The 27,500-nt window shown below is 41.6% G+C and overlaps 1 protein-coding gene across 3 annotated transcripts in view; it reads right to left on the bottom strand.

Moving 5' to 3' along the window:
• The window catches only part of LOC115117283 (probable E3 ubiquitin-protein ligase MID2), a 223,742-nt gene that overhangs the window by 61,195 nt on the left and 135,047 nt on the right, over positions 1-27,500 (bottom strand). For 2 of the 3 annotated variants that reach the window (XM_065018307.1, XM_065018308.1), the window contains 2 exons: positions 25,004-25,099; positions 1-26 (listed from right to left, as the gene is read on the bottom strand). The exon at positions 1-26 is cut by the window's left edge and continues 82 nt beyond it. In XM_065018307.1, the coding sequence (XP_064874379.1) occupies positions 1-26; positions 25,004-25,099 (122 nt within the window). The remainder of the gene's footprint in view (positions 27-25,003; positions 25,100-27,500) is intronic. The other variant, XM_065018309.1, reaches the window with a different exon arrangement.

Here is a 27,500-nt window from a genome sequence, read left to right as displayed (position 1 = left end):
TTGGCCTCGTGCATCGCTGTGTTCACCTGGGGACAGAAGCACAGCACACTTTAACACGGTGTCCAAACAAACACTAACACAGGGTTTTAAAAATAACAACAACAGCCACAACACTGTAGCTGAGACCTCGTCAATGGCTGTGTTCACCTGAGGTAAGCTTTAACACACTGGCCAACATAAACACTTACACAGAGTTCAAACAACAACAACAACACTCTAGCTGAGACCATGTCAACAGCTGTGTTCGCCTGAGGTAGGCTTTAATACGCTGGCCAACACAAACACTTACACAGAGTTCAGATCAACACAACACTGTTCAGTGATAGCCTAGACTTCACCCAAGCTTCATGTAGAAAGTTACATTTGCCATCTGCGGTTTTTGGTAACACATGTTCAGGTATAAACATGATTTCTTTTGACAGAATCGTTATAAATGTGTGATTAGAATGTGATATTCTGTGAACTTTAAAAAGGGGATTTTCTCATTATACAGGGTTGTGACTCCGTATCAAACTGCAGAGTCTAAAACTGTTCACCAGGGATACATAACACCTCCGAACACTGATCATCACTCCACAAAGCTCATTCTAGCAGTAAGATCCACTTAAATGTGTTAATCACACACACACACACACACACACACACACACACACACACACACACACACACACACACAAAACCCCATTAATTCCATAAGAGGCATCTTATTAACGGAGGTCGGTAATCAACAAGGTTGGACGCAATGCTCCAACATAACTGTGGATCACTCCACAGCAACATGACGGATTCACCACGCAGATGCACCAGGCAGAATAATCTTCTCATATTCCATGTGTCACCAAATCTCATCCTACTGCCTACACCCTGCTGAAACACCGAACCAGGGATACATTATCATCTGAACCAGGGATACATTGTCATCTGAACCAGGGATACATTGTCATCTGAACCAGGGATACATCATCATGTGAACCAGGGATACATTATCATGTGAACCAGAGATACATCATTATCATCTGAACCAGAGATACATTATCATCTGAACCAGGGATACATTATCATGTGAACCAGAGATACATCATTATCATCTGAACCAGAGATACATTATCATCTGAACCAGGGATACATTATTATCATCTGAACCAGGGATACATTATCATCTGAACCAGGGATACATCATTATCATCTGAACCAGAGATACATTATCATCTGAACCAGGGATACATTATCATGTGAACCAGAGATACATCATTATCATCTGAACCAGAGATACATTATCATCTGAACCAGGGATACATTATCATCTGAACCAGCGATACATTATCATCTGAACCAGAGATACATTATCATCTGAACCAGGGATACATCATTATCATCTGAACCAGGGATACATCATTATCATCTGAACCAGGGATACATTATCATCTGAACCAGGGATACAGTATCATGTGAACCAGAGATACATCATTATCATCTGAACCAGGGATACATTGTCATCTGAACCAGGGATACATTATCATCTGAACCAGGGATACATTATCATCTGAACCATGGATACATTATCATGTGAACCAGAGATGCATAATTATCACCTGAACCCGAGATACATTATCACCTGAACCAGGGATACATTATCGTCTGAACCAGGGATACATTATCATCTGAACCAGGGATACATTATCATCTGAACCAGATATACATTATCATCTGAACCAGGGATACATCATTATCATCTGAACCAGGGATACATTATCATCTGAACCAGGGATACATTATCATGTGAACCAGAGATACATCATTATCATCTGAACCAGATATACATTATCATCTGAACCAGGGATACATTGTCATCTGAACCAGGGATACATTATCATCTGAACCAGAGATACATTATCATCTGAACCAGGGATACATTATCATGTGAACCAGAGATACATCATTATCATCTGAACCAGAGATACATTATCGTCTGAACCAGGGATACATTATCATCGGAACCAGGGATACATTATCATCTGAACCAGATATACATTATCATCTGAACCAGGGATACATCATTATCATCTGAACCAGGGATACATCATTATCATCTGAACCAGGGATACATTATCATCTGAACCAGGGATACATTATCATGTGAACCAGATATACATCATTATCATCTGAACCAGAGATACATTATCATCTGAACCAGGGATACATTGTCATCTGAACCAGGGATACATTATCATCTGAACCAGGGATACATTATCATCTGAACCATGGATACATTATCATGTGAACCAGAGATACATCATTATCATCTGAACCAGAGATACATTATCATCTGAACCAGGGATACATTATCGTCGGAACCAGGGATACATTATCATCTGAACCAGGGATGCATCATTATCATCTGAACCAGGGATACATTATCATCTGAACCAGGGATACATTATCATGTGAACCAGAGATACATCATTATCATCTGAACCATAGATACATTATCATCTGAACCAGGGATACATTGTCATCTGAACCAGGGATACATTATCATGTGAACCAGATATACATTATCATCTGAACCAGAGATACATTATCATGTGAACCAGATATACATTATCATCTGAACCAGGGATACATTATCATCTGAACCGGGGATACATTATCATCTGAACCAGGGATACATTATCATCTGAACCAGAGATACATTATCATCTGAACCAGGGATACATTATCATCTGAACCAGGGATACATCCTCACTAATATTGTGCCCAATGCTCAGGGATACGGTGCATTCAGAAAGTATTCAGACCCTTTGGCTTTTTCCACATTTTGTTACGTTACAGCCTTGTTCTAAAATTGATTCAATTGTATTTTTTCCTCATCAATCTACACACAATACCCCATAATGACAAAGGAAAAAAAGGTTTTTAGGTTTACTAATTTATTCAAAACAAAAACTGAAATATCACATTTACACACAGTTGAAGTCGGAAGTTTACATCCACTTAGGTTGGAGTCATTAAAACTAGTTTACATCCACTTAGGTTGGAGTCATTAAAACTCGTTTTTCAACCACTCCACACATTTCATGTTAACAAACTATAGTTTTGGCAAGTCGGTTAGGACATCTACTTTGTGCATGACACAATTTATTTTTCCAACAATTCCAACAGACATATTATTTCACTTATAATTCACTGTATCACAATTCCAGTGGGTCAGAATGATTACATACACTAAATTGACTGCGCCTTTAAACAGCTTGGAAAATTCCAGAAAATGTGGTCATAGCTTTAGAAGCTTCTGATAGGCTAATTGACATCATTTGAGTCAATTGGAGGTGTACCTGTGGATGTATTTCAAGGCCTACCTTCAAACTCACTGCCTCTTTGCTTGACATCATGGGGAAATCAAAAGAAATCAGCCAAGACCTCAGAAAACAATTGTAGACCTCCAGAAGTCTGGTTCATCCTTGGGAGCAATTTCCAAACACCTGAAGGTACCATGTTCATCTGTACAAACAATAGTATGCAAGTATAAACACCATGGGACCACGCAGCCGTTATACCGCTCAGGAAGGAGACGCGTTCTGTCTCCTCGAGATGAACGTACTTTGGTGCGAAAAGTGCAAATCAATCCCAGAACAACAGCAAAGGACCTTGTGCTGTAGAAAGATGCTGTAGAAAACAGGTAAAAAAGTATCTATATCCACATTAAAACGAGTCCTATATCGACGTAACCAGAAGGCCACTCAGCAAGGAAGAAGCCGCTGCTCCAAAACCGCCATAAAAAAGCTAGACTACGGTTTGCAACTGCACATGGGGACAAAGATTGTACTTTTTGGAGAAATGTCCTCTGGTCTGATGGAGAAAAAAAATAGAACTGTTTGGCCATAATGACCATTGTTATGTTTGGGGAAAAAAGGGGGAGGCTTGCAGGCCGAAGAACACCATCCCAACCATGAAGCACGGGGGTGGCAACATCATGTTGTGCAGGTGCTTTGCTGCAGGAGGGACTGGTGCACTTCACAAAATATATGGCATCATGAGGCAGAAAAATTATGTGGATATATTGACGCAAGATCTCAAGGCATCAGTCAGGAAGTTAAAGCTTGGTCGCAATTGGGTCTTCCAAATGGACAATGACCCCAAGCATACTTCCAAAGTTGAGGCAAAATGGCTTAAGGACAACAAAGTCAAGGTATTGGAGTGGCCATCACAAAGCCCTGACCTCAATCCTATAGAAAATGATGTGTGGGCAGAACTGAAAAAACGTGTGCGAGCAAGGAGGCCTACAAACCTGACTCAGTTACACCAGTTCTGTCAGGAGGAATGGGCCAAAATTCACCCAACTTATTGTGGGAAGCTTGTGGAAGACTACCCAAAATGGTTGACCCAATTTAACCAGTTCAAAGGCAATGCTACCAAATACTAATTGAGTGTATGTAAACTTCTGACCTACTAGGAATGTGATGAAAGAAATAAAAGCTGACATTTCACATTCTTAAAATAAAGTGGTGATCCTAACTGATCTAAGACAGGGAATTTTTTACTGTGATTAAATGTCAGGAATTGTGAAAAACTGAATTTAAATGTATTTGGCTAAGGTGTATGTAAATTTCCGACTTTAACTGTATGTCCTATATTGTGACCTCTCTAGGAACCTAACTTCTACAGTCAGTGCATTCGGAAAGTATTCAGACCCCTTGACTTTTTCCACATTTTGTTACGTTACAGCCTAATCCTAAAATGGATTAAATAAACACATAGAAGAAGGCCTATAGGCTACCTGGCCTGATGTACACATAGAAGTAGGACTATAGGTTACCTGGCCTGATTTACACATAGAAGCAGGACTATAGGTTACCTGGCCTGATTTACACATAGAAGTAGGACTATAGGTTACCTGGCCTGATTTACACATAGAAGTAGGACTATAGGTTACCTGGCCTGATTTACACATAGAAGCAGGACTATAGGTTACCTGGCCTGATTTACACATAGAAGCAAGACTACAGGTTACCTGGCCTGATTTACACATAGAAGTAGGCCTATAGGTTACCTGGCCTGATTTACACATAGAAGCAGGACTATAGGTTACCTGGCCTGATTTACACATAGAAGCAAGACTACAGGTTACCTGGCCTGATTTACACATAGAAGTAGGCCTATAGGTTACCTGGCCTGATTTACACATAGAAGCAGGACTACAGGTTACCTGGCCTGATTTACACATATAAGCAAGACTACAGGCTACCTGGCCTGATTTACACATAGAAGTAGGACTATAGGTTACCTGGCCTGATTTACACATAGAAGCAGGCCTATAGGTTACCTGGCCTGATTTACACATAGAAGCAGGACTATAGGTTACCTGGCCTGATTTACACATAGAAGCAGGACTATAGGTTACCTGGCCTGATTTACACATAGAAGCAGGACTATAGGTTACCTGGCCTGATTTACACATAGAAGTAGGCCTATAGGCTACCTGGCCTGATTTACACATAGAAGTAGCCCTATAGGCTACCTGGCCTGATGTACACATAGAAGTAGGACTATAGGTTACCTGGCCTGATTTACACATAGAAGCAGGATTGGGTTACCTGGCCTGATTTACACATAGAAGCAGGACTATAGGCTACCTGGCCTGATTTACACATAGAAGCAAGACTACAGGTTACCTGGCCTGATTTACACATAGAAGCAAGACTACAGGTTACCTGGCCTGATTTACACATAGAAGCAGGACTATAGGCTACCTGGCCTGATTTACACATAGAAGCAGGACTATAGGCTACCTGGCCTGCTCGCAAATGTAGACATATAAATGTGCCCATTTGTGGATCTGATAGTATTTCTGATTGGCTTAACCACTAATGAGCTGTGGAGCTTCTCAATGTAATAGTTTTCTTCACCTCAAACATCAAGCAAACAAAGTGTGTTTTTACATCCGTTGAGAATGACAATAGTTCCTCAATGTATTTGGACAATCTTTCCAGGTCTCTTCCTTTCCATAACCACTCAAGGTTAAATGTCAGGCTCTGATCCAGTGGAAACATCATAAAATAGGCCTACTATATTACTTCTTATTTCTTGCGCAAATAGCCCACAGCTGTATCTGTCCCAAATTCACTGGCAGAATATTTTATACAATGTTGCGAGTTTGCTAGTGAAAGATTCAAGCCTTGTCAAAGTTAATAGTTGATACAATGTTTCAAGTTGGGTGCAGACAGGCCATGTGTGGCCAATGTGATTTATAGGATATTTATTTTTATCAGGATATTTTCTATCTGCTATGTTTTATTTATAGGCTTTACACAGTTGGTAATGACAATAGAAGTAACTTTTTAGGTTTGTGTCATTTTCCTTTAGATGTGGATAGAATTTTGATTAACCACATGAAAATGATTTTGAAAATACTGAAAATGTTATTATAAATTTAAATTAAACTGTTCCACGGAAAACCATAACTGGCACGCAGATCGGGTAGAAATGGAAAGAAACATCGCCATTCAACATGAGAAAAGATGCAGACTCCTCCTATTACAGGCAACTTCAGGAGAGTAACGGCAGAATGTGTTGAAAGCCAGCAGGAGCAGGACGAGGATGGTCCGGTCAGGGTAAGGCTTTTCTCTTCTGGTTATCTTGATCTCTGGCTCCCTCTTGAGTCATGTGTGTCTTATTTCTTCAAACAGTGTGCTTAAAGCATCAGACAAGCTCAATGCATGTATCAGTGAAGGCTGCTGAGGGGAGGTTGGCTCATAATAACGTCTGGAACGAAGCGAATGGAATATCATCAAACACATGGAAACTCTGGAAACCATGTGTATGATGTATTTCATACCACTCCACTGATTCCGCTCCAGTCATTACCACGAGCCCCTGTTCTCTTGTGGCATATATAGTTGATTTTATTAAACACGTTTTAAAATTTCAACCAAACGATTGGTCGAAAGAACAGACCTCTTTCGGTCATCAATATTTTTTGTTGTTGTCGGGGGCCTAATACTGTCTGTCTGTCTGTCTGTCTGTCTGTCTGTCTGTCTGTCTGTCTGTCTGTCTGTCTGCCTGCCTGCCTGTCTGTCTGTCTGCCTGCCTGTCTGTCTGTCTGTCTGTCTGCCTGCCTGTCTGTCTGTCTGTCTGTCTGTCTGTCTGCCTGCCTGTCTGTCTGTCTGTCTGTCTGTCTGTCTGTCTGTCTGCCTGTCTGTCTGTCTGTCTGTCTGTCTGTCTGTCTGTCTGTCTCTCTGTCTTTCTGTCTGTCTGTCTGTCTGTCTGCCTGCCTGCCTGCCTGTCTGTCTGTCTGTCCTCTCATCACTCTATATCTATATCATCATGTTCTCTCTTCTCCAGCAAGGTCTCTCTCTTATATGCCTGCACACACATACACGGGTACACGCGCGCACACGCACACACACGCACACGCACACACTCTCTCTCTCTCTCTCTCTCACATGCCTGCAATTGCGCATGTACACATACAAACACGCACACACGCAAACACACACGCAAACACACACACACACACACACACACACACACACACACACAACACCCGCTGGCTGGGGCGTATCATGTTTTATTGATGATCTCAGCTCTCTCATTAAACCACAACAGCAGTAGCAACACGTCTCAGTGAAAACACTGATATCTACTCACACACAGGGAGACAGAGGGGGGAGGGGGGGGACACCTGGTATCCCACTGTGTTGTGTGAAGTGCTGAAAGACTGCTATATAAAAGGTGAAAGAGAGTACAAAGGAAACAGCACGCAACCCCAGATAACAGAATGAGGGCCTGGGTTCTTTTAAAGGCCCACTCTGTGATTATTTAAAGCCGTTCTTGATCATTTAAATCAATGATGTATACCAATTGATTTATATAGCAAGAAAATAAGCGGGGGAGCTGCTGTTTTGTTTAGTTGTTTTTTAAATTGCGGACTGGGCCTTTTAACGCGAGCAGAACGGAGAGGAGCCGGAGAGGAGTGAAGGATTCATGGTGAGAGGCTGATGTTCGTCACAGCAGTGATTAGTGCTGGTCTCTCCTCCAGCCTGACAGATTAAACAGGATTCAGAATACAGGAAGAGGCTAAGTGCACATCCACAAGTCACTAGAGACCTCCCTGTCCTGGCCTGCACTCCCCAGCAAAAAGACCAATGAGATCTGTTAAAATATGGATGGCTGTGGCATATGTCAACTAAACACTCAGCGTACTGTACACATCACCAAGTCAATTATACTACCAACACAATCTAACCTAAACACACAGACAAAACCAAGATACATTCAAACTATTGTTAAAGGAAAAAAAACAGAGAAAATAAATAGCTCTGGAGAAAAACACTCATCAGCTTATAAATGAGGGTATCTGTCAAACTATAGCTGAAGACAGATATAGCTGAAGGCAGATATAGTTGAAGACAGATATAGCTGAAGGCAGATATAGCTGAAGACAGATATAGCTGAAGGCAGATATAGCTGAAGACAAATATATAGCTGAAGGGAGATATAGTTGAAGGAAGATATAGTTGAAGGCAGATATAGCTGAAGACAGATATAGCTGAAGGCAGATATAGTTGAAGGAAGATATAGTTGAAGACAGATATAGCTGAAGGCAGATATAGTTGAAGGCAGATATAGTTGAAGGAAGATATAGTTGAAGGCAGATATAGCTGAAGACAGATATAGCTGAAGGCAGATATAGCTGAAGGCAGATATAGCTGAAGGCAGATATAGCTGAAGACAGATATAGCTGAAGGCAGATATAGCTGAAGACAGATATAGTTGAAGGCAGATATAGCTGAAGGCAGATATAGCTGAAGACAGATATAGCTGAAGGCAGATATAGTTGAAGACAGATATAGCTGAAGGCAGATATAGCTGAAGACAGATATAGCTGAAGACAGATATAGCTGAAGACAGATATAGCTGAAGGGAGATATAGTTGAAGGCAGATATAGTTGAAGGAAGATATAGTTGAAGGCAGATATAGCTGAAGACAGATATAGCTGAAGGCAGATATAGCTGAAGGCAGATATAGCTGAAGGCAGATATAGCTGAAGGCAGATATAGCTGAAGGCAGATATAGCTGAAGACAGATATAGCTGAAGGGAGATATAGCTGAAGGCAGATATAGTTGAAGGAAGATATAGTTGAAGGCAGATATAGCTGAAGACAGATATAGCTGAAGACAGATATAGCTGAAGGCAGATATAGCTGAAGACAGATATAGCTGAAGGCAGATATAGCTGAAGGCAGATATAGCTGAAGACAGATATAGCTGAAGACAGATATAGCTGAAGACAGATATAGCTGAAGGGAGATATAGTTGAAGGCAGATATAGTTGAAGGAAGATATAGTTGAAGGCAGATATAGCTGAAGGCAGATATAGCTGAAGGCAGATATAGCTGAAGGCAGATATAGCTGAAGACAGATATAGCTGAAGGCAGATATAGCTGAAGGCAGATATAGCTGAAGGCAGATATAGCTGAAGGAAGATATAGCTGAAGGCAGATATAGCTGAAGGCAGATATAGCTGAAGGCAGATATAGTTGAAGGAAGATATAGTTGAAGGCAGATATAGCTGAAGGCAGATATAGCTGAAGGCAGATATAGCTGAAGGCAGATATAGCTGAAGGCAGATATAGCTGAAGACAGATATAGCTGAAGGCAGATATAGCTGAAGGCAGATATAGCTGAAGGAAGATATAGTTGAAGGCAGATATAGCTGAAGGCAGAGTATAGCTGAAGGCAGATATAGCTGAAGGCAGATATAGCTGAAGACAGATATAGCTGAAGACAGATATAGCTGAAGGGAGATATAGCTGAAGGCAGATATAGTTGAAGGCAGATATAGCTGAAGGGAGATATAGCTGAAGGCAGATATAGCTGAAGACAGATATAGCTGAAGACAGATATAGCTGAAGGCAGATATAGCTGAAGACAGATATAGCTGAAGACAGATATAGCTGAAGGCAGATATAGCTGAAGGCAGATATAGCTGAAGGCAGATATAGCTGAAGACAGATATAGCTGAAGACAGATATAGCTGAAGGCAGATATAGCTGAAGGCAGATATAGCTGAAGGCAGATATAGCTGAAGGCAGATATAGCTGAAGACAGATATAGTTGAAGACAGATATAGCTGAAGACAGATATAGCTGAAGGCAGATATAGCTGAAGGCAGATATAGCTGAAGGCAGATATAGCTGAAGGGAGATATAGTTGAAGACAGATATAGCTGAAGACATATATAGTTGAAGGCAGATATAGCTGAAGGCAGATATAGCTGAAGCCAGATATAGTTGAAGACATATATAGTTGAAGGCAGATATAGCTGAAGTCAGATATAGCTGAAGGCAGATATAGCTGAAGACAGATATAGCTGAAGACAGATATAGCTGAAGACAGATATAGCTGAAGGGAGATATAGTTGAAGACAGATATAGCTGAAGACAGATATAGCTGAAGGCAGATATAGCTGAAGGCAGATATAGCTGAAGGCAGATATAGCTGAAGACAGATATAGCTGAAGACAGATATAGCTGAAGGCAGATATAGCTGAAGGCAGATATAGCTGAAGGCAGATATAGTTGAAGGCAGATATAGCTGAAGGCAGATATAGCTGAAGGCAGATATAGCTGAAGACAGATAAAGTTGAAGACAGATATAGCTGAAGGGAGATATAGCTGAAGGCAGATATAGTTGAAGACAAATATAGTTGAAGACAGATATAGCTGAAGACAGATATAGTTGAAGGCAGATATAGTTGAAGACAGATATAGTTGAAGACAGATAGGAAGATATAGTTGAAGTCAGATATAGTTGAAGACAGATATAGCTGAAGACAGATATAGTTGAAGGCAGATATAGCTGAAGGGAGATATAGTTGAAGGCAGATATAGCTGAAGGCAGATATAGCTGAAGGCAGATATAGTTGAAGGCAGATATAGACAGATATAGCTGAAGGCAGATATAGTTGAACACAGATATAGGCTGATATAGTTGAAGGCAGATATAGACAGATATAGCTGAAGGCAGATATAGTTGAAGGCAAATATAGACAGATATAGCTGAAGGCAGATATAGTTGAACACAGATATAGTTGAAGGCAGATATAGACAGATATAGCTGAAGGCAGATATAGTTGAACACAGATATAGGCTGATATAGTTGAAGGCAGATAGAGTTGAAGGCAGATATAGCTGAAGGCAGATATAGTTGAAGGCAGATATAGCTGAAGACAGATATAGCTGAAGGCAGATATAGCTGAAGACAGATATAGCTGAAGGCAGATATAGCTGAAGGCAGATATAGTTGAAGGCAGATATAGCTGAAGACAGATATAGTTGAAGACAGATATAGCTGAAGGGAGATATAGCTGAAGGCAGATATAGTTGAAGGCAGATATAGTTGAAGGCAGATATAGCTGAAGGCAGATATAGTTGAAGGCAGATATAGCTGAACACAGATATAGCTGAAGGGAGATATAGCTGAAGGGAGATATAGCTGAAGGGAGATATAGCTGAAGGCAGATATAGTTGAAGGCAGATATAGTTGAAGACAGATATAGCTGAAGACAGATATAGCTGAAGGCAGATATAGTTGAAGGCAGATATAGTTGAAGACAGATATAGCTGAAGACAGATATAGCTGAAGACAGATATAGCTGAAGGCAGATATAGCTGAAGGCAGATATAGCTGAAGACAGATATAGCTGAAGACAGATATAGTTGAAGGCAGATATAGCTGAAGGCAGATATAGCTGAAGCCAGATATAGTTGAAGCCAGATATAGTTGAAGGCAGATATAGCTGAAGGCAGATATAGCTGAAGGCAGATATAGCTGAAGACAGATATAGCTGAAGACAGATATAGCTGAAGGCAGATATAGCTGAAGGCAGATATAGCTGAAGGCAGATATAGCTGAAGGCAGATATAGTTGAAGGCAGATATAGCTGAAGGCAGATATAGCTGAAGGCAGATATAGTTGAAGACAGATATAGCTGAAGGGAGATATAGTTGAAGGCAGATATAGTTGAAGTCAGATATAGTTGAAGACAGATATAGCTGAAGGCAGATATAGTTGAAGGCAGATATAGCTGAAGGAAGATATAGCTGAAGACAGATATAGCTGAAGACAGATATAGCTGAAGGCAGATATAGCAGCTATATAGCTGAAGGCAGATATAGTTGAAGGCAGATATAGCTGAAGGCAGATATAGCTGAAGGCAGATATAGCTGAAGACAGATATAGTTGAAGACAGATATAGCTGAAGGGAGATATAGTTGAAGGCAGATATAGTTGAAGACAGATATAGTTGAAGACAGATATAGCTGAAGACAGATATAGTTGAAGGCAGATATAGTTGAAGACAGATATAGTTGAGGACAGATATAGCTGAAGACAGATATAGTTGAAGACAGATATAGCTGAAGGGAGATATAGTTGAAGGCAGATATAGTTGAAGTCAGATATAGTTGAAGACAGATATAGCTGAAGACAGATATAGTTGAAGGCAGATATAGCTGAAGGGAGATATAGTTGAAGGCAGATATAGCTGAAGGCAGATATAGCTGAAGGCAGATATAGCTGAAGGCAGATATAGTTGAAGGCAGATATAGAAAGATATAGCTGAAGGCAGATATAGTTGAACACAGATATAGGCTGATATAGTTGAAGGCAGATATAGACAGATATAGCTGAAGTCAGATATAGTTGAAGGCAGATATAGACAGATATAGCTGAAGGCAGATATAGTTGAACACAGATATAGGCTGATATAGTTGAAGGCAGATATAGTTGAAGACAGATATAGTTGAAGGCAGATAGAGTTGAAGGCAGATATAGCTGAAGGCAGATATAGTTGAAGGCAGATATAGCTGAAGACAGATATAGCTGAAGGCAGATATAGCTGAAGACAGATATAGCTGAAGGCAGATATAGCTGAAGGCAGATATAGTTGAAGACAGATATAGCTGAAGGCAGATATAGTTGAAGGCAGCATTGCTATGCCGTCACTATAGAACCCAGCGGCAGATTCACAGTCCTGGTTTTGATCATATCATCTTGGAGAGAGAGATAACTGTATGCAACGCAGCAACAACAGAAAAATCCAGGTCACACCAGAACTGTATAGAGCCCCATGCAGCCAGTCAGCCCTCTGTTGTTGTGATGCATTATTAGTGAGCTGTGTTTCTCCCTCCTTTCTCCCTGCATGAAGTGTTACAGAACAGAGACAAAGCACTCTCCTATCTCCTCCTAGCAGGGTGGCTTCTGGGAAGAAACAGAAACACACACACATACACACACAGACCCCCCCCCCCACACACACACACACAGACACACTCACATACACACACAGACACACAGACACACTCACAGACACACACAGACACACAGACACACACACACACACACACACACACTCACAGACACACACACACACACCCTATTTTCATTAGTGTAGTACATTAGCATTACCCAAAACACAAGGTATACTATGCTTCTCTTCAGAATAACCAAGCGTTTCACACAAACATCACACCAGAGAATAGCTAGCAACTAGCATCTATAAGTCAATTCATTTTTTACATTGATAATGAGTTTTTAACAGTTTGTTTTAACACGTTCTCTTCACGGCCAAGTCAGTCGCATATCTAACTCATTAATTATGAATACAAGAGGAACAGATTGCTGCTGAGCCATATCTGTATGTGGGCAGAGGAGGAGGACACCAGTTGGGAGGCAGGGGGGAAGTGGAGGGAAGACAAACACTTTTTATGGACAATTTCCTCTCTATAATTTAATCTGATGGTCTGAATGAACAGCTGAACTGTAGATCTCCATAACACAGAGATCCTTCCTCACTAGTGACCTATATCTCTGTATAGCTGACCCTGTCTCCCTCTGACTAGTGATCTATATCTCTGTATAGCTGACCCTGTCTCCCTCTGATTAGAGATCTATATCTCTGTATAGCTGACACTGTCTCCCTCTGACTAGTGAACTATATTTCTGTATAGGTGACCCTGTCTCCCTCTACTTAAATCACCAACCCTTCAATTTAAAGACTTCACCGGGAACAGACTGGGAGAGAATATAGCTGAAATGAAAGATCTCATTGGGAACAGGCCGGGAGATAAATAACTCCTCAACAGACAGGTGAGGACTGATAACCTGCAGCCACGTGCAGTCTTGCAGATGTACTCCAAGACCTTTGATGTACTCCAAGACCTTTGATGTACTCCAAGACCTTTGATGTACTCCAAGACCTTTGATGTACTCCAAGACCTTTGATGTACTGTTAAGGGATTTTTTTTTATCAATGATGACTAATTATGTATACATTTCAATCAGGACTGACTAATCCGAATACTATTATGTTACTGTACATGTATGAATTTTCTCTCTTGCTCCCAGTATTGAATATAATGTAGTCAAGAGTTTAGAACAATGACGGTCTGTTCCTTGGTACAAATGAATGAACTATCTCCAGACTGTCTAGAATGCTTATCTACACTGACTGACATTGGCTCTAGGCGAGGAGGGAAGGCTTGAGAGCTATAGAGCCTTTCTACCAGTGTCAAGAAGAGACGAAACATTTAGAAAACTCTGACGTCATTTTCAGTTTATAACTTGTGGTAAAATGTGTATGTACTCAGTACCTTCTTGAATAAAGGCTGTTACTTGACTTTAAGACCGGGACTCTGTCCATTCCTATGAAATAAGGGTATTACAAATCCTTATGAATTGACAGAGTGTTAAATTTGAATTGGGAATTAAAACAGAGGCATTAAAATTCCTTCAACATGTACTGCAAGACCTTTGATGTACTCCAAGACCTTTGAGGTACTCCAAAGCTTGCAGTTCTTTGATGTACTCCAAAGCTTGCAGTTCTTTGATGTACTCCAAGACCTTTGATGTACTCCAAGACCTTTGATGTACTCCAAGACCCTGATGTACTCCAAGACCTTTGATGTACTCCAAGTCCTTACATGTACTCCAAGACCTTTGATGTACTCCAAGACCTTTGATGTACTCCAAGACATTTGATGTACTCCAAGACCTTTGATGTACTCCAAGACCTTTGATGTACTCCAAAGCTTGCAGTTATTTGATGCACTCCAAGACCTTTGATGTACTCCAAGACCTTTGATGTACTCCAAGACCTTTGATGTACTCCAAGGCCCTGATGTACTCCAAGACCTTTGATGTACTCCAAGACCCTGATGTACTCCAAGACCTTTGATATACTCCAAAGCATGCAGTTCTTTGATGTACTCCAAGACCTTTGATGTACTCCAAGACCTTTGATGCACTCCAAGACCTTTGATGTACTCCAAGACCTTTGATGTACTCCAAAGCTTGCAGTTCTTTGATGCACTCCAAAGCTTGCAGTTCTTTGATGTACTCCAAGACCTTTGATGTACTCCAATACCTTTGATGTACTCCAAGACCCTGGTGTACTCCAAGACCTTTGATGTACTCCAACGCTTGCAGTTCTTTGATGTACTCCAAGAACTTTGATGTCCTCCAAGACCTTTGATGTATTCCAAGACCTTTGATGTACTCCAAGACCTTTGATGTACTCCAAGACCTTTGATGTACTCCAAAGGCCTTTGATGTACTCCAAGACCTTTGATGTACTCCAAGACCTTTGATGTACTCCAAGGCCCTGATGTACTCCAAGACCTTTGATGTACTCCAAGACCCTGATGTACTCCAAGACCTTTGATGTACTCCAAAGCATGCAGTTCTTTGATGTACTCCAAGACCTTTGATGTACTCCAAGACCTTTGATGCACTCCAAGACCTTTGATGTACTCCAAGACCTTTGATGTACTCCAAAGCTTGCAGTTCTTTGATGCACTCCAAAGCTTGCAGTTCTTTGATGTACTCCAAGACCTTTGATGTACTCCAAGACCTTTGATGTACTCCAAGACCCTGATGTACTCCAAGACCTTTGATGTACTCCAAAGCTTGCAGTTCTTTGATGTACTCCAAGACCTTTGATGTCCTCCAAGACCTTTGATGTACTCCAAGATGTTTGATGTACTCCAAGACCCTGATGTACTCCAAGACCCTGATGTACTCCAAGACCTTTGAAGTACTTCAAGACCTTTGATGTACTCCAAGACCTTTGATGTACTCCAAAGCTTGCAGTTCTTTGATGTACTCCAAGAACTTTGATGTCCTCCAAGACCTTTGATGTATTCCAAGACCTTTGATGTACTCCAAGACCTTTGATGTACTCCAAGACCCTGATGTACTCCAAGACCTTTGATGTACTCCAAGTCCTTACATGTACTCCAAGACCTTTGATGTACTCCAAGACCTTTGATGTACTCCAATACATTTGATGTACTCCAAGACCTTTGATGTACTCCAAGACCTTTGATGTACTCCAAAGGCCTTTGATGTACTCCAAGACCTTTGATGTACTCCAAGACCCTGATGTACTCCAATACCTTTGATGTACTCCAAGACCTTTGATGTACTCCAAAGCTTGCAGTTATTTGATGCACTCCAAGACCTTTGATGTACTCCAAGACCTTTGATGTACTCCAAGGCCCTGATGTACTCCAAGACCTTTGATGTACTCCAAGACCCTGATGTACTCCAAGACCTTTGATGTACTCCAAAGCTTGCAGTTCTTTGATGTACTCCAAGACCTTTGATGTACTCCAAAGCTTGCAGTTCTTTGATGTACTCCAAGAACTTTGATGTACTCCAAGACCTTTGATGTACTCCAAGACCTTTGATGTACTCCAAGACCCTGATGTACTCCAAGACCTTTGATGTACTCCAAGTCCTTACATGTACTCCAAGACCTTTGATGTACTCCAAGACCTTTGATGTACTCCAAGTATTTGATGTACTCCAAGACCTTTGATGCACTCCAAGACCTTTGATGTACTCCAAGACCTTTGATGTACTCCAAAGCTTGCAGTTATTTGATGCACTCCAAAGCTTGCAGTTCTTTGATGTACTCCAAGACCTTTGATGTACTCCAAGACCTTTGATGTACTCCAAGGCCTTTGATGTACTCCAAGACCTTTGATGTACTCCAAGACCCTGATGTACTCCAAGACCTTTGATGTACTCCAAGTCCTTACATGTACTCCAAGACCTTTGATGTACTCCAAGACCTTTGATGTACTCCAAGACCTTTGATGTACTCCAAAGCTTGCAGTTCTTTGATGCACTCCAAAGCTTGCAGTTCTTTGATGTACACCAAGACCTTTGATGTACTCCAAGACCTTTGATGTACTCCAAGGCCTTTGATGTACTCCAAGACCTTTGATGTACTCCAAGACCCTGATGTACTCCAAGACCTTTGATGTACTCCAAAGCTTGCAGTTCTTTGATGTACTCCAAGACCTTTGATGTCCTCCAAGACCTTTGATGTACTCCAAGACGTTTGATGTACTCCAAGACCCTGATGTACTCCAAGACCTTTGAAGTACTTCAAGACCTTTGATGTACTCCAAGACCTTTGATGTACTCCAAATTTGCAGTTCTTTGATGTACTCCAAGAACTTTGATGTCCTCCAAGACCTTTGATGTATTCCAAGACCTTTGATGTACTCCAAGACCTTTGATGTACTCCAAGACCCTGATGTACTCCAAGACCTTTGATGTACTCCAAGTCCTTACATGTACTCCAATACCTTTGATGTACTCCAAGACCTTTGATGTACTCCAATACATTTGATGTACACCAAGACCTTTGATGTACTCCAAGACCTTTGATGTACTCCAAGACCTTTGATGTACTCCAAGACCTGATGTACTCCAAGACCTTTGATGTACTCCAAAGCTTGCAGTTCTTTGATGTACTCCAAGACCTTTGATGTCCTCCAAGACCTTTGATGTACTCCAAGACGTTTGATGTACTCCAAGACCCTGATGTACTCCAATACCCTGATGTACTCCAAGACCTTTGATGTACTTCAAGACCTTTGATGTACTCCAAGACCTTTGATGTACTCCAAAGCTTGCAGTTCTTTGATGTACTCCAAGACCTTTGATGTACTCCAAGACCTTTGATGTATTCCAAGACCTTTGATGTACTCCAATACCTTTGATGTACTCCAAGACCCTGATGTACTCCAAGACCTTTGATGTACTCCAAGTCCTTACATGTACTCCAAGACCTTTGATGTACTCCAAGACCTTTGATGTACTCCAATACATTTGATGTACTCCAAGACCTTTGATGTACTCCAAGACCTTTGGTGTACTCCAAGACCCTGATGTACTCCAAGACCTTTGTTGTACTCCAAAGCTTGCAGTTATTTGATGTACTCCAAGACCTTGGATGTACTCCAAGACCTTTGATGTACTCCAAAGCTTGCAGTTCTTTGATGTACTCCAAGACCTTTGATGTACTCCAAGATCTTTGATGTACTCCAAAGCTGGAGTGCTGAAATAACAACATTCTTTATAACAAGGTGAGGTGAAGTCTCTCATGGTGACAGTTTTTTAAATATTAATAGCTGTTTCTAAGGTAACAGTAACTCCTTTTAAAATGTGTTTTTAGTTATAATGGCTGTCATCTCTTCAAAGGTTATTTTGATTTTATTTATTAGGATTCCCATTAGCCGACGCCAATGGAGACAGCTAGTCTTACTGGAGGGGCTGACTCGTAACGGAAAATACATTACAGACAAAATAGTTTTTACAATTGAAATAAGTTTTAAAAACATTAACACGTAGTGTGTGTGTGTGTGTGTGTATCTATCAGTTCCACATGTATGTCAATACATACACACAACCAGTAGGTCACATGTCAGTACATACACACAACCAGTAGGTCACATGTCAATACATACACACAACCAGTAGGTCACATGTCAGTACATACACACAACCAGTAGGTCACATGTCAGTACATACACACAACCAGTAGGTCATTGTGAACAAAGGCGTTGAGGTGTTACCATCATTTGTTGTTTTTGAAACCTGGTTTTGCTTTTCACTTGCCCTATAACAGATGGAAGGGAGTTCCGCGGCTCACTCACGGCTCTGTATAACACTGTACCTTCTGGATCTGGGGGACTTGTACAGAGAAGATCTCATGACTATGAAATAACCTTGCCTTGCGATAAGCTGCAGCGCAGCGGCCATTTTGTCAGACTCGGGGTCAAGCAGTTGTCCTAGAACCTCCTCCTCTTCCAGGTGTGACGATGATGGTCATTTCTGGAAGGTTACTGTATGAAAGCACGGAGAGGATCTCACGACAACGTTTGAATGTAAATTTTTTTCCTCCGGTCTTGAGGTACAACATCTGGCTTTTCTAAGAGTCCAGGTCCAAAGGAAAGGCATCATTTCAGTGTGTGGTTCTCAATAGTTCTGAGATTACTGAATGGCACCCCTATTACCTATGGGCCCTGGTCAAAAGTAGTGCACTATATAGGGAATAGGGTGCCATCCTCAGACTCAGGAGGTAAATATTGGACAGCTGACAGCATCACTACTCTAGAAGCCTGAGATGGTAAATATTGGACAGCATCACTACTCTAGAAGCCTGAGATGGTAAATATTGGACAGCATCACTACTCTAGAAGCCTGAGATGGTAAATATTGGACAGCATCACTACTCTAGAAGCCTGAGATGGTACATATTGGACAGCATCACTACTCTAGAAGCCTGAGATGGTACATATTGGACAGCATCACTACTCTAGAAGCCTGAGATAGTAAATATTGGACAGCATCACTACTCTAGAAGCCTGAGATGGTACATATTGGACAGCATCACTACTCTAGAAGCCTGAGATGGTACATATTGGACAGCATCACTACTCTAGAAGCCTGAGATGGTACATATTGGACAGCATCACTACTCTAGAAGCCTGAGATGGTACATATTGGACAGCATCACTACTCTAGAAGCCTGAGATGGTACATATTGGACAGCTGGCAGCATCACTACTCTAGAAGCCTGAGATGTCATTAACAAACCAATATCCCTTGATTGATTATACAGCCCCCTCCCACCCACCCACCCACCACCCTGAACCGTGGCTGGCTCTATCCTTGATGCTTAGCCGGACACTGTCCCTCCTCATTGGTTGAACCCATGCAGAGATAGAGATTTGTACATTGAGTTTCTGTCCAATGTAAAATGGAGGGTTTTTCTCCTCATGGACACCATTTGAATTTAGTCATCAGTATTTACTCACTCCGGTATCTCTGACTCTAACGGTTGATTACAGATTTACCACCACAGTATACACTTAACAGAGACATCAGCAGATACACCAAAGTTCAATACTGTTTCCCAGTTGGAGGATTCCCCACAATGCATTGCATTCAGATGCCTACCAGCAGTATCTGTGACGTGAAATTTTGCAATTGGGGGAATGTCAGCACTGTAGGAGGGAATAAGCAAGGCGTATTAAATAATGTAATGTCAACCTGATGTAACAGTGGAATCTGACTGGAATGAGATCAAGGACTTCATTGTTTTGGTTCCAGAGCCATCTGGAAACCCCGGGAATTTTTGTAATGTTTCAGAGAATCTGACTCACCTTCACCTGTTGACAGATCTGAATAAGACTGACTCACCTTCACCTGTTGACAGATCTGACTGAGATAATCACCTTCACCTGTTGACAGATCTGACTGACTCACCTTCACCTGTTGACAGATCTGACTGACTGACTCACCTTCACCTGTTGACAGATCTGACTGACTGACTCACCTCTACCTGTTGACAGATCTGACTGAGATAATCACCTCTACCTGTTGACAGATCTGACTGAGATAATCACCTCTACCTGTTGACAGATCTGACTGACTGACTCACCTCTATCTGTTGACAGATCTGACTGAGATAATCACCTCTACCTGTTGAAAGATCTGACTGAGATAATCACCTCTACTTTTTGACAGATCTGACTGAGAGAATCACCTCTACCTGTTGACAGATCTGACTGAGATAATCACCTCTACTTTTTCACAGATCTGACTGAGAGAATCACCTCTACCTGTTGACAGATCTGACTGAGATAATCACTTTTACCTGTTGACAGATCTGACTGAGATAATCACCTCTACCGGTTGACAGATCTGACTGAGATAATCACCTCTACCTGTTGACAGATCTGACTAAGATAATCACCTCTACCTGTTGACAGATCTGACTGAGATAATCACCTCTACCTGTTGACAGATCTGACTGAGATAATCACCTCTACCTGTTGACAGATCGGACTGAGATAATCACCTATACCTGTTGACTGATCTGACTGAGATAATCACCTCTACCTGTTGCCAGATCTGACTGAGATAATCACCTAGGGTTGTGAAGGTGATGACATTTTGTCAGACAGTTACTGTCATACAAATGCATGCCGGTTGACCATGTATTAACATAAACACGCTTAGCATCTCAAAGCCTCCACGCATAAGAGCCGCATTTGGAACATCAATATTAAAAATGTAAAAAAAGCATAATACATCTGTTTAATATTCACCATCACAACAAATCCATGATTTATTTTATTCAGGTCTAAAGAAACATTATGATAGGAAGAAAATGAATTTCAGAATATGAGTTGGTCCACTGTATGTTATCTGGCTATGCTCTGTGCCCTCGGCTGTAGACTTGTTCATTTAGCAGACAATATATGCTTATAATTCCTGTGCCATTATTTTATAAGATGATTTTATAGTAAAAAGAATATAATTAAGCAATAAGGCCCGAGGGGGTGTGGTATTTGACCAATATACCACGGCTAAGGGCTGTTCTTAGGCACGACGCACACCCCATCAGACAATGCTCTATTTAATCTTATCTTTGCTAATATGTCAAATTAGTTTTGATTTAAAGTATAATGGCCCATTATCAAATAGGCAGGAACAGGGGCAGGGGAAAAATGACATGTCTCCCGTATGCACTCGAATGGAGGCGTGTTCGTTTTCTCAATCATGCCAGATAAGCACCTATAAACATATTAGTATTATATACACATATTAAGCTACTCTGGGACATAAACATATTTGTATTATATACACATATTATTAAGCTACTCTGATAGATAGATACTCCTTTATTCAGTGGCAACCATTAAAAACTCTGCTTTCACACAAGATTTCATAAATGTCTGGGTTTATTTCATTCCACGCATCAACCACTGTTTCAGGAGCCTTAGTATTTCTGTGAGTTATTATGTTATAATTAAGTCTATGATTTGATATTTGACAGAGCAGTCCGACTGAGCGGTGGTAGGCAGCAGCAGGCTCGTAAGCATTCATCCAAACAGCACTTTCGCGCTGTGCTTCAAGCATTGCACTGTTTATGACTATCAAGCCTATCAACTCCCGAGATGAGGCTGGTGTAACCGATGTGAAATGGCTAGCTAGTTAGCGGTGGTGTGCGCTAGTGGCGTTTCAATCGGTGACATCACTTGCTCTGAGACCTTGAAGTAGCAGTTCCCCTTGCAAGGGCCGCGGCTTTTGTGGAGAGATGGGTAACGATGCTTTGAGGGTGACTGTTGTCGATGTGTTCCTGGTTCGAGCCCAGGGAGGAGCGAGGAGAGGGACAGAAGCTATACTGTTACACTGGCAATACTAAAGTGCCTATAAGAACATCCAATAGTCAAAGGTTAATGAAATACAAATGGTATAGAGGGAAATAGTCCTATAATTCCTATAATAACTACAACCTAAAACTTCTTACCTGGGAATATTGACGACTCATGTTAAAAGGAACCACCAGCTTTCATATGTTCTCATGTTCTGAGCAAGGAACTTAAACATTAGCTTTCTTACATGGCACATATTGCACTTTTACTTTCTTCTCCAACACTTTGTTTTTGCATTATTTAAACCAAATTTAACATGTTTCATTATTTATTTGAGGCTAAATAGATTTTATTGATGTATTATATTAAGTTAAAATAAGTGTTCATTCAGTATTGTTGTAATTGTCATTATTACAAATAAATAAATACATTTTTAAAAATCGTCCGATTAATCGGTATCGGCTTTTTTGGATCCTCCAATAATCGGTATCGGCTTTGAAAAGTCATCGGTCGACCTCTAGTCCACACTCAAAGGCCATTACTAGAATGTGTTCAATTTTGGAATATAGGCTAGACCAATTATGTCCCAAAGACATCTTAAATCTATGTTGGTTCTAATGTTTATCTGCGGTGCGTAATATGCAATAGACTATTAGGTTATGTATTGTACACAATCATTATTATAATTTTTTTAAATTGGGGGGGATGGGTCTCACAGATAGGCATATTCATAAGCTCTTATGCGTTCGGATGTTCTACATGCAACATGAATTATCACCTCAAAAAGCGCTGGCAATATCCTTGTGTTTGGATTTCCAACGACATCCAAAGATCATGTTTTCCACTCAGTATCAACCTGTTGTTGAACTTCTTTCTTCAAATTGATATTCTCCGTCAGTTTTGAAAGCACGATACTGTTTTAACGATACGTGTTTCATGTGATTTTCGATGGCATTTACATTGATGTCAGAGCGGTTAGAGGGACAATAAAGCCCTGAGTACCAGACCATTAGGACCTGATGGAGGGACAATAGAGCCCTGAGTACCAGACCATTAGGACCTGATGGAGGGACAATAGAGCCCTGAGTACCAGACCATTAGGACCTGATGGAGGGACAATAGAGCCCTGAGTACCAGACCATTAGGACCTGATGGAGGGACAATAGAGCCCTGAGTACCAGTCCATTAGGACCTGATGGAGGGACAATAGAGCCCTGAGTACCAGTCCATTAGGACCTGATGGAGGGACAATAGAGCCCTGAGTACCAGTCCATTAGGACCTGATGGAGGGACAATAGAGCCCTGAGTACCAGTCCATTAGGACCTGATGGAGGGACAATAGAGCCCTGAGTACCAGACCATTATGACCTGATGGAGGGACAATAGAGCCCTGAGTACCAGACCAATAGGACCTGATGGAGGGACAATAGAGCCCTGAGTACCAGTCCATTAGGACCTGATGGAGGGACAATAGAGCCCTGAGTACCAGACCATTATGACCTGATGGAGGGACAATAGAGGCCTGAGTACCAGTCCATTAGGACCAGATGGAGGGAGATGGAGGGACAATAGAGCCCTGAGTACCAGACCATTAGGACCTGATGGAGGGACAATAGAGCCCTGAGTACCAGACCAATAGGACCTGATGGAGGGACAATAGAGCCCTGGGTACCAGTCCATTAGGACCTGATGGAGGGACAATAGAGCCCTGAGTACCAGTCCATTAGGACCTGATGGAGGGACAATAGAGCCCTGAGTACCAGACCAATAGGACCTGATGGAGGGACAATAGAGCCCTGAGTACCAGTCCATTAGGACCTGATGGAGGGACAATAGAGCCCTGAGTACCAGACCAATAGGACCTGATGGAGGGACAATAGAGCCCTGAGTACCAGTCCATTAGGACCTGATGGAGGGACAATAGAGCCCTGAGTACCAGACCATTATGACCTGATGGAGGGACAATAGAGGCCTGAGTACCAGTCCATTAGGACCAGATGGAGGGAGATGGAGGGACAATAGAGCCCTGAGTACCAGACCATTAGGACCTGATGGAGTGACAATAGAGCCCTGAGTACCAGACCAATAGGACCTGATGGAGGGACAATAGAGCCCTGAGTACCAGTCCATTAGGACCTGATGGAGGGACAATAGAGGCCTGAGTACCAGACGAATTAGCTAGCGAGTTGGGTAATACCAAAGCATGTCCAGAATGCATAAGAGGAGATAACCGTGACTCGAACGGTCACATGGAATTTGACTGCGGTCATGGTAACACGGTCACATGGAATTTGACTGCGGTCATGGTAACACGGTCACATGGAATTTGACTGCGGTCATGGTAACACGGTCACATGGAATTTGACTGTCGTCATGGTAACACGGTCACATGGAATTTGACTGCGGTCATGGTAATACGGTCACATGGAATTTGACTGCGGTCATGGTAACACGGTCACAGAAACAGCCCTAGACTCACCTCAACCTGCTGACAGATCTGGATGAGTTTGGCCATCTGGTTCTCCAGCTCACTGTTTCTCTTCACCAGGTTGGTGAGGTTGTTCTCCAGGGTTTGCTGTTTGGGACAGGCAGAGGAACAGGCCAGTGAGATATAAAAGAAGGGTACTAGGAGGAAATACCCAAATGCACCTTTAATTTGGCTTTGCTCGAAAGGGGGAAAACACACTAACAGGAACGTTGGCCATGTGCAGTGGATGCCCATCCTATTGTCTCTGACCACTGAACATCGGCTGTTATTTCTCTGCATTTCCATCTGAACTACAGGTTATAGTCCCCAGTGAACCATCTGAACTACAGGTTATAGTCCCCAGTGAACCATCTGAACTACAGGTTATAGTCCCCAGTAAACCATCTGAACTACAGGTTATAGTCCCCAATAAACCATCTGAACTACAGGTTATAGTCCCAAATAAACCATCTGAACTACAGGTTATAGTCCCCAGTGAACCATCTGAACTACAGGTTATAGTCCCCAGTAAACCATCTGAACTACAGGTTATAGTCCCAATAAACCATCTGAACTACAGGTTATAGTCCCCAGTGAACCATCTGAACTACAGGTTATAGTCCCCAGTAAACCATCTGAACTACAGGTTATAGTCCCCAATAAACCATCTGAACTACAGGTTATAGTCCCCAATAAACCATCTGAACTACAGGTTATAGTCCCCAATAAACCATCTGAACTACAGGTTATAGTCCCCAGTAAACCATCTGAACTACAGGTTATAGTCCCCAATAAACCATCTGAACTACAGGTTATAGTCCCCAGTAAACCATCTGAACTACAGGTTACAGTCCCCAATAAACCATCTGAACTACAGGTTATAGTCCCCAGTGAACCATCTGAACTACAGGTTATAGTCCCCAATAAACCATCTGAACTACAGGCTATAGTCCCCAGTAAACCATCTGAACTACAGGTTATAGTCCCCAGTAAACCATCTGAACTACAGGTTATAGTCCCCAATAAACCATCTGAACTACAGGTTACAGTCCCCAGTAAACCATCTGAACTACAGGTTATAATCCCCAATAAACCATCTGAACTACAGGTTATAGTCCCCAATAAACCATCTGAACTACAGGTTATAGTCCCCAATAAACCATCTGAACTACAGGTTATAGTCCCCAATAAACCATCTGAACTACAGGTTATAGTCCCCAATAAACCATCTGAACTACAGATTATAGACCCCAATAAACCATCTGAACTACAGGTTATAGTCCCCAATAAACCATCTGAACTACAGGTTATAGTCCCCAATAAACCATCTGAACTACAGGTTATAGTCCCCAGTGAACCATCTGAACTACAGGTTATAGTCCCCAGTAAACCATCTGAACAACAGGTTACAGTCCCCAATAAACCATCTGAACTACAGGTTACAGTCCCCAATAAACCATCTGAACTACAGGTTATAGTCCCCAATAAACCATCTGAACTACAGGTTACAGTCCCCAATAAACCATCTGAACTACAGGTTACAGTCCCCAATAAACCATCTGAACTACAGGTTATAGTCCCCAATAAACCATCTGAACTACAGGTTACAGTCCCCAATAAACCATCTAAACTACAGGTTATAATCCCCAATAAACCATCTGAACTACAGGTTATAGTCCCCAGTGAACCATCTGAACTACAGGTTATAGTCCCCAATAAACCATCTGAACTACAGGTTATAGTCCCCAGTAAACCATCTGAACTACAGGTTACAGTCCCCAATAAACCATCTGAACTACAGGTTACAGTCCCCAGTAAACCATCTGAACTACAGGTTACAGTCCCCAATAAACCATCTGAACTACAGGTTATAGTCCCCAGTAAACCATCTGAACTACAGGTTACAGTCCCCAATAAACCATCTGAACTACAGGTTACAGTCCCCAATAAACCATCTGAACTACAGGTTATAGTCCCCAGTAAACCATCTGAACTACAGGTTATAGTCCCCAGTAAACCATCTGAACTACAGGTTATAGTCCCCAATAAACCATCTGAACTACAGGTTATAGTCCCCAGTGAACCATCTGAACTACAGGTTATAGTCCCCAATAAACCATCTGAACTACAGGTTATAGTCCCCAGTAAACCATCTGAACTACAGGTTACAGTCCCCAATAAACCATCTGAACTACAGGTTACAGTCCCCAATAAACCATCTGAACTACAGGTTACAGTCCCCAATAAACCAATGTATTTATACTGTAAGACACCATCAGCCGTCCAAACCAAAGCCAATATTCAGTTCTGAGAGATAACAGATAACACAAGATAACCTTGAACGATATAGAGAGAGAGCATCAAAATAGTTCTCTAGAAATATTCAGAATACTATCCAGCTACATTCACAACATACAACAGTGCTGAGTGAGGTTGAGATCCCAGACAGTTAGTGGGTTAGTCAGAGGGTTGAGATCCCTGATAGTTAGTGGGTTAGTCAGAGGGTTGA

This window comes from Oncorhynchus nerka, linkage group LG5, assembly GCF_034236695.1.
Source record: "Oncorhynchus nerka isolate Pitt River linkage group LG5, Oner_Uvic_2.0, whole genome shotgun sequence".
NCBI lineage: Eukaryota > Metazoa > Chordata > Actinopteri > Salmoniformes > Salmonidae > Oncorhynchus > Oncorhynchus nerka.
Note: the sequence above shows the minus strand (reverse complement) of the source record. Positions and strands in the feature narration are given on the sequence as shown.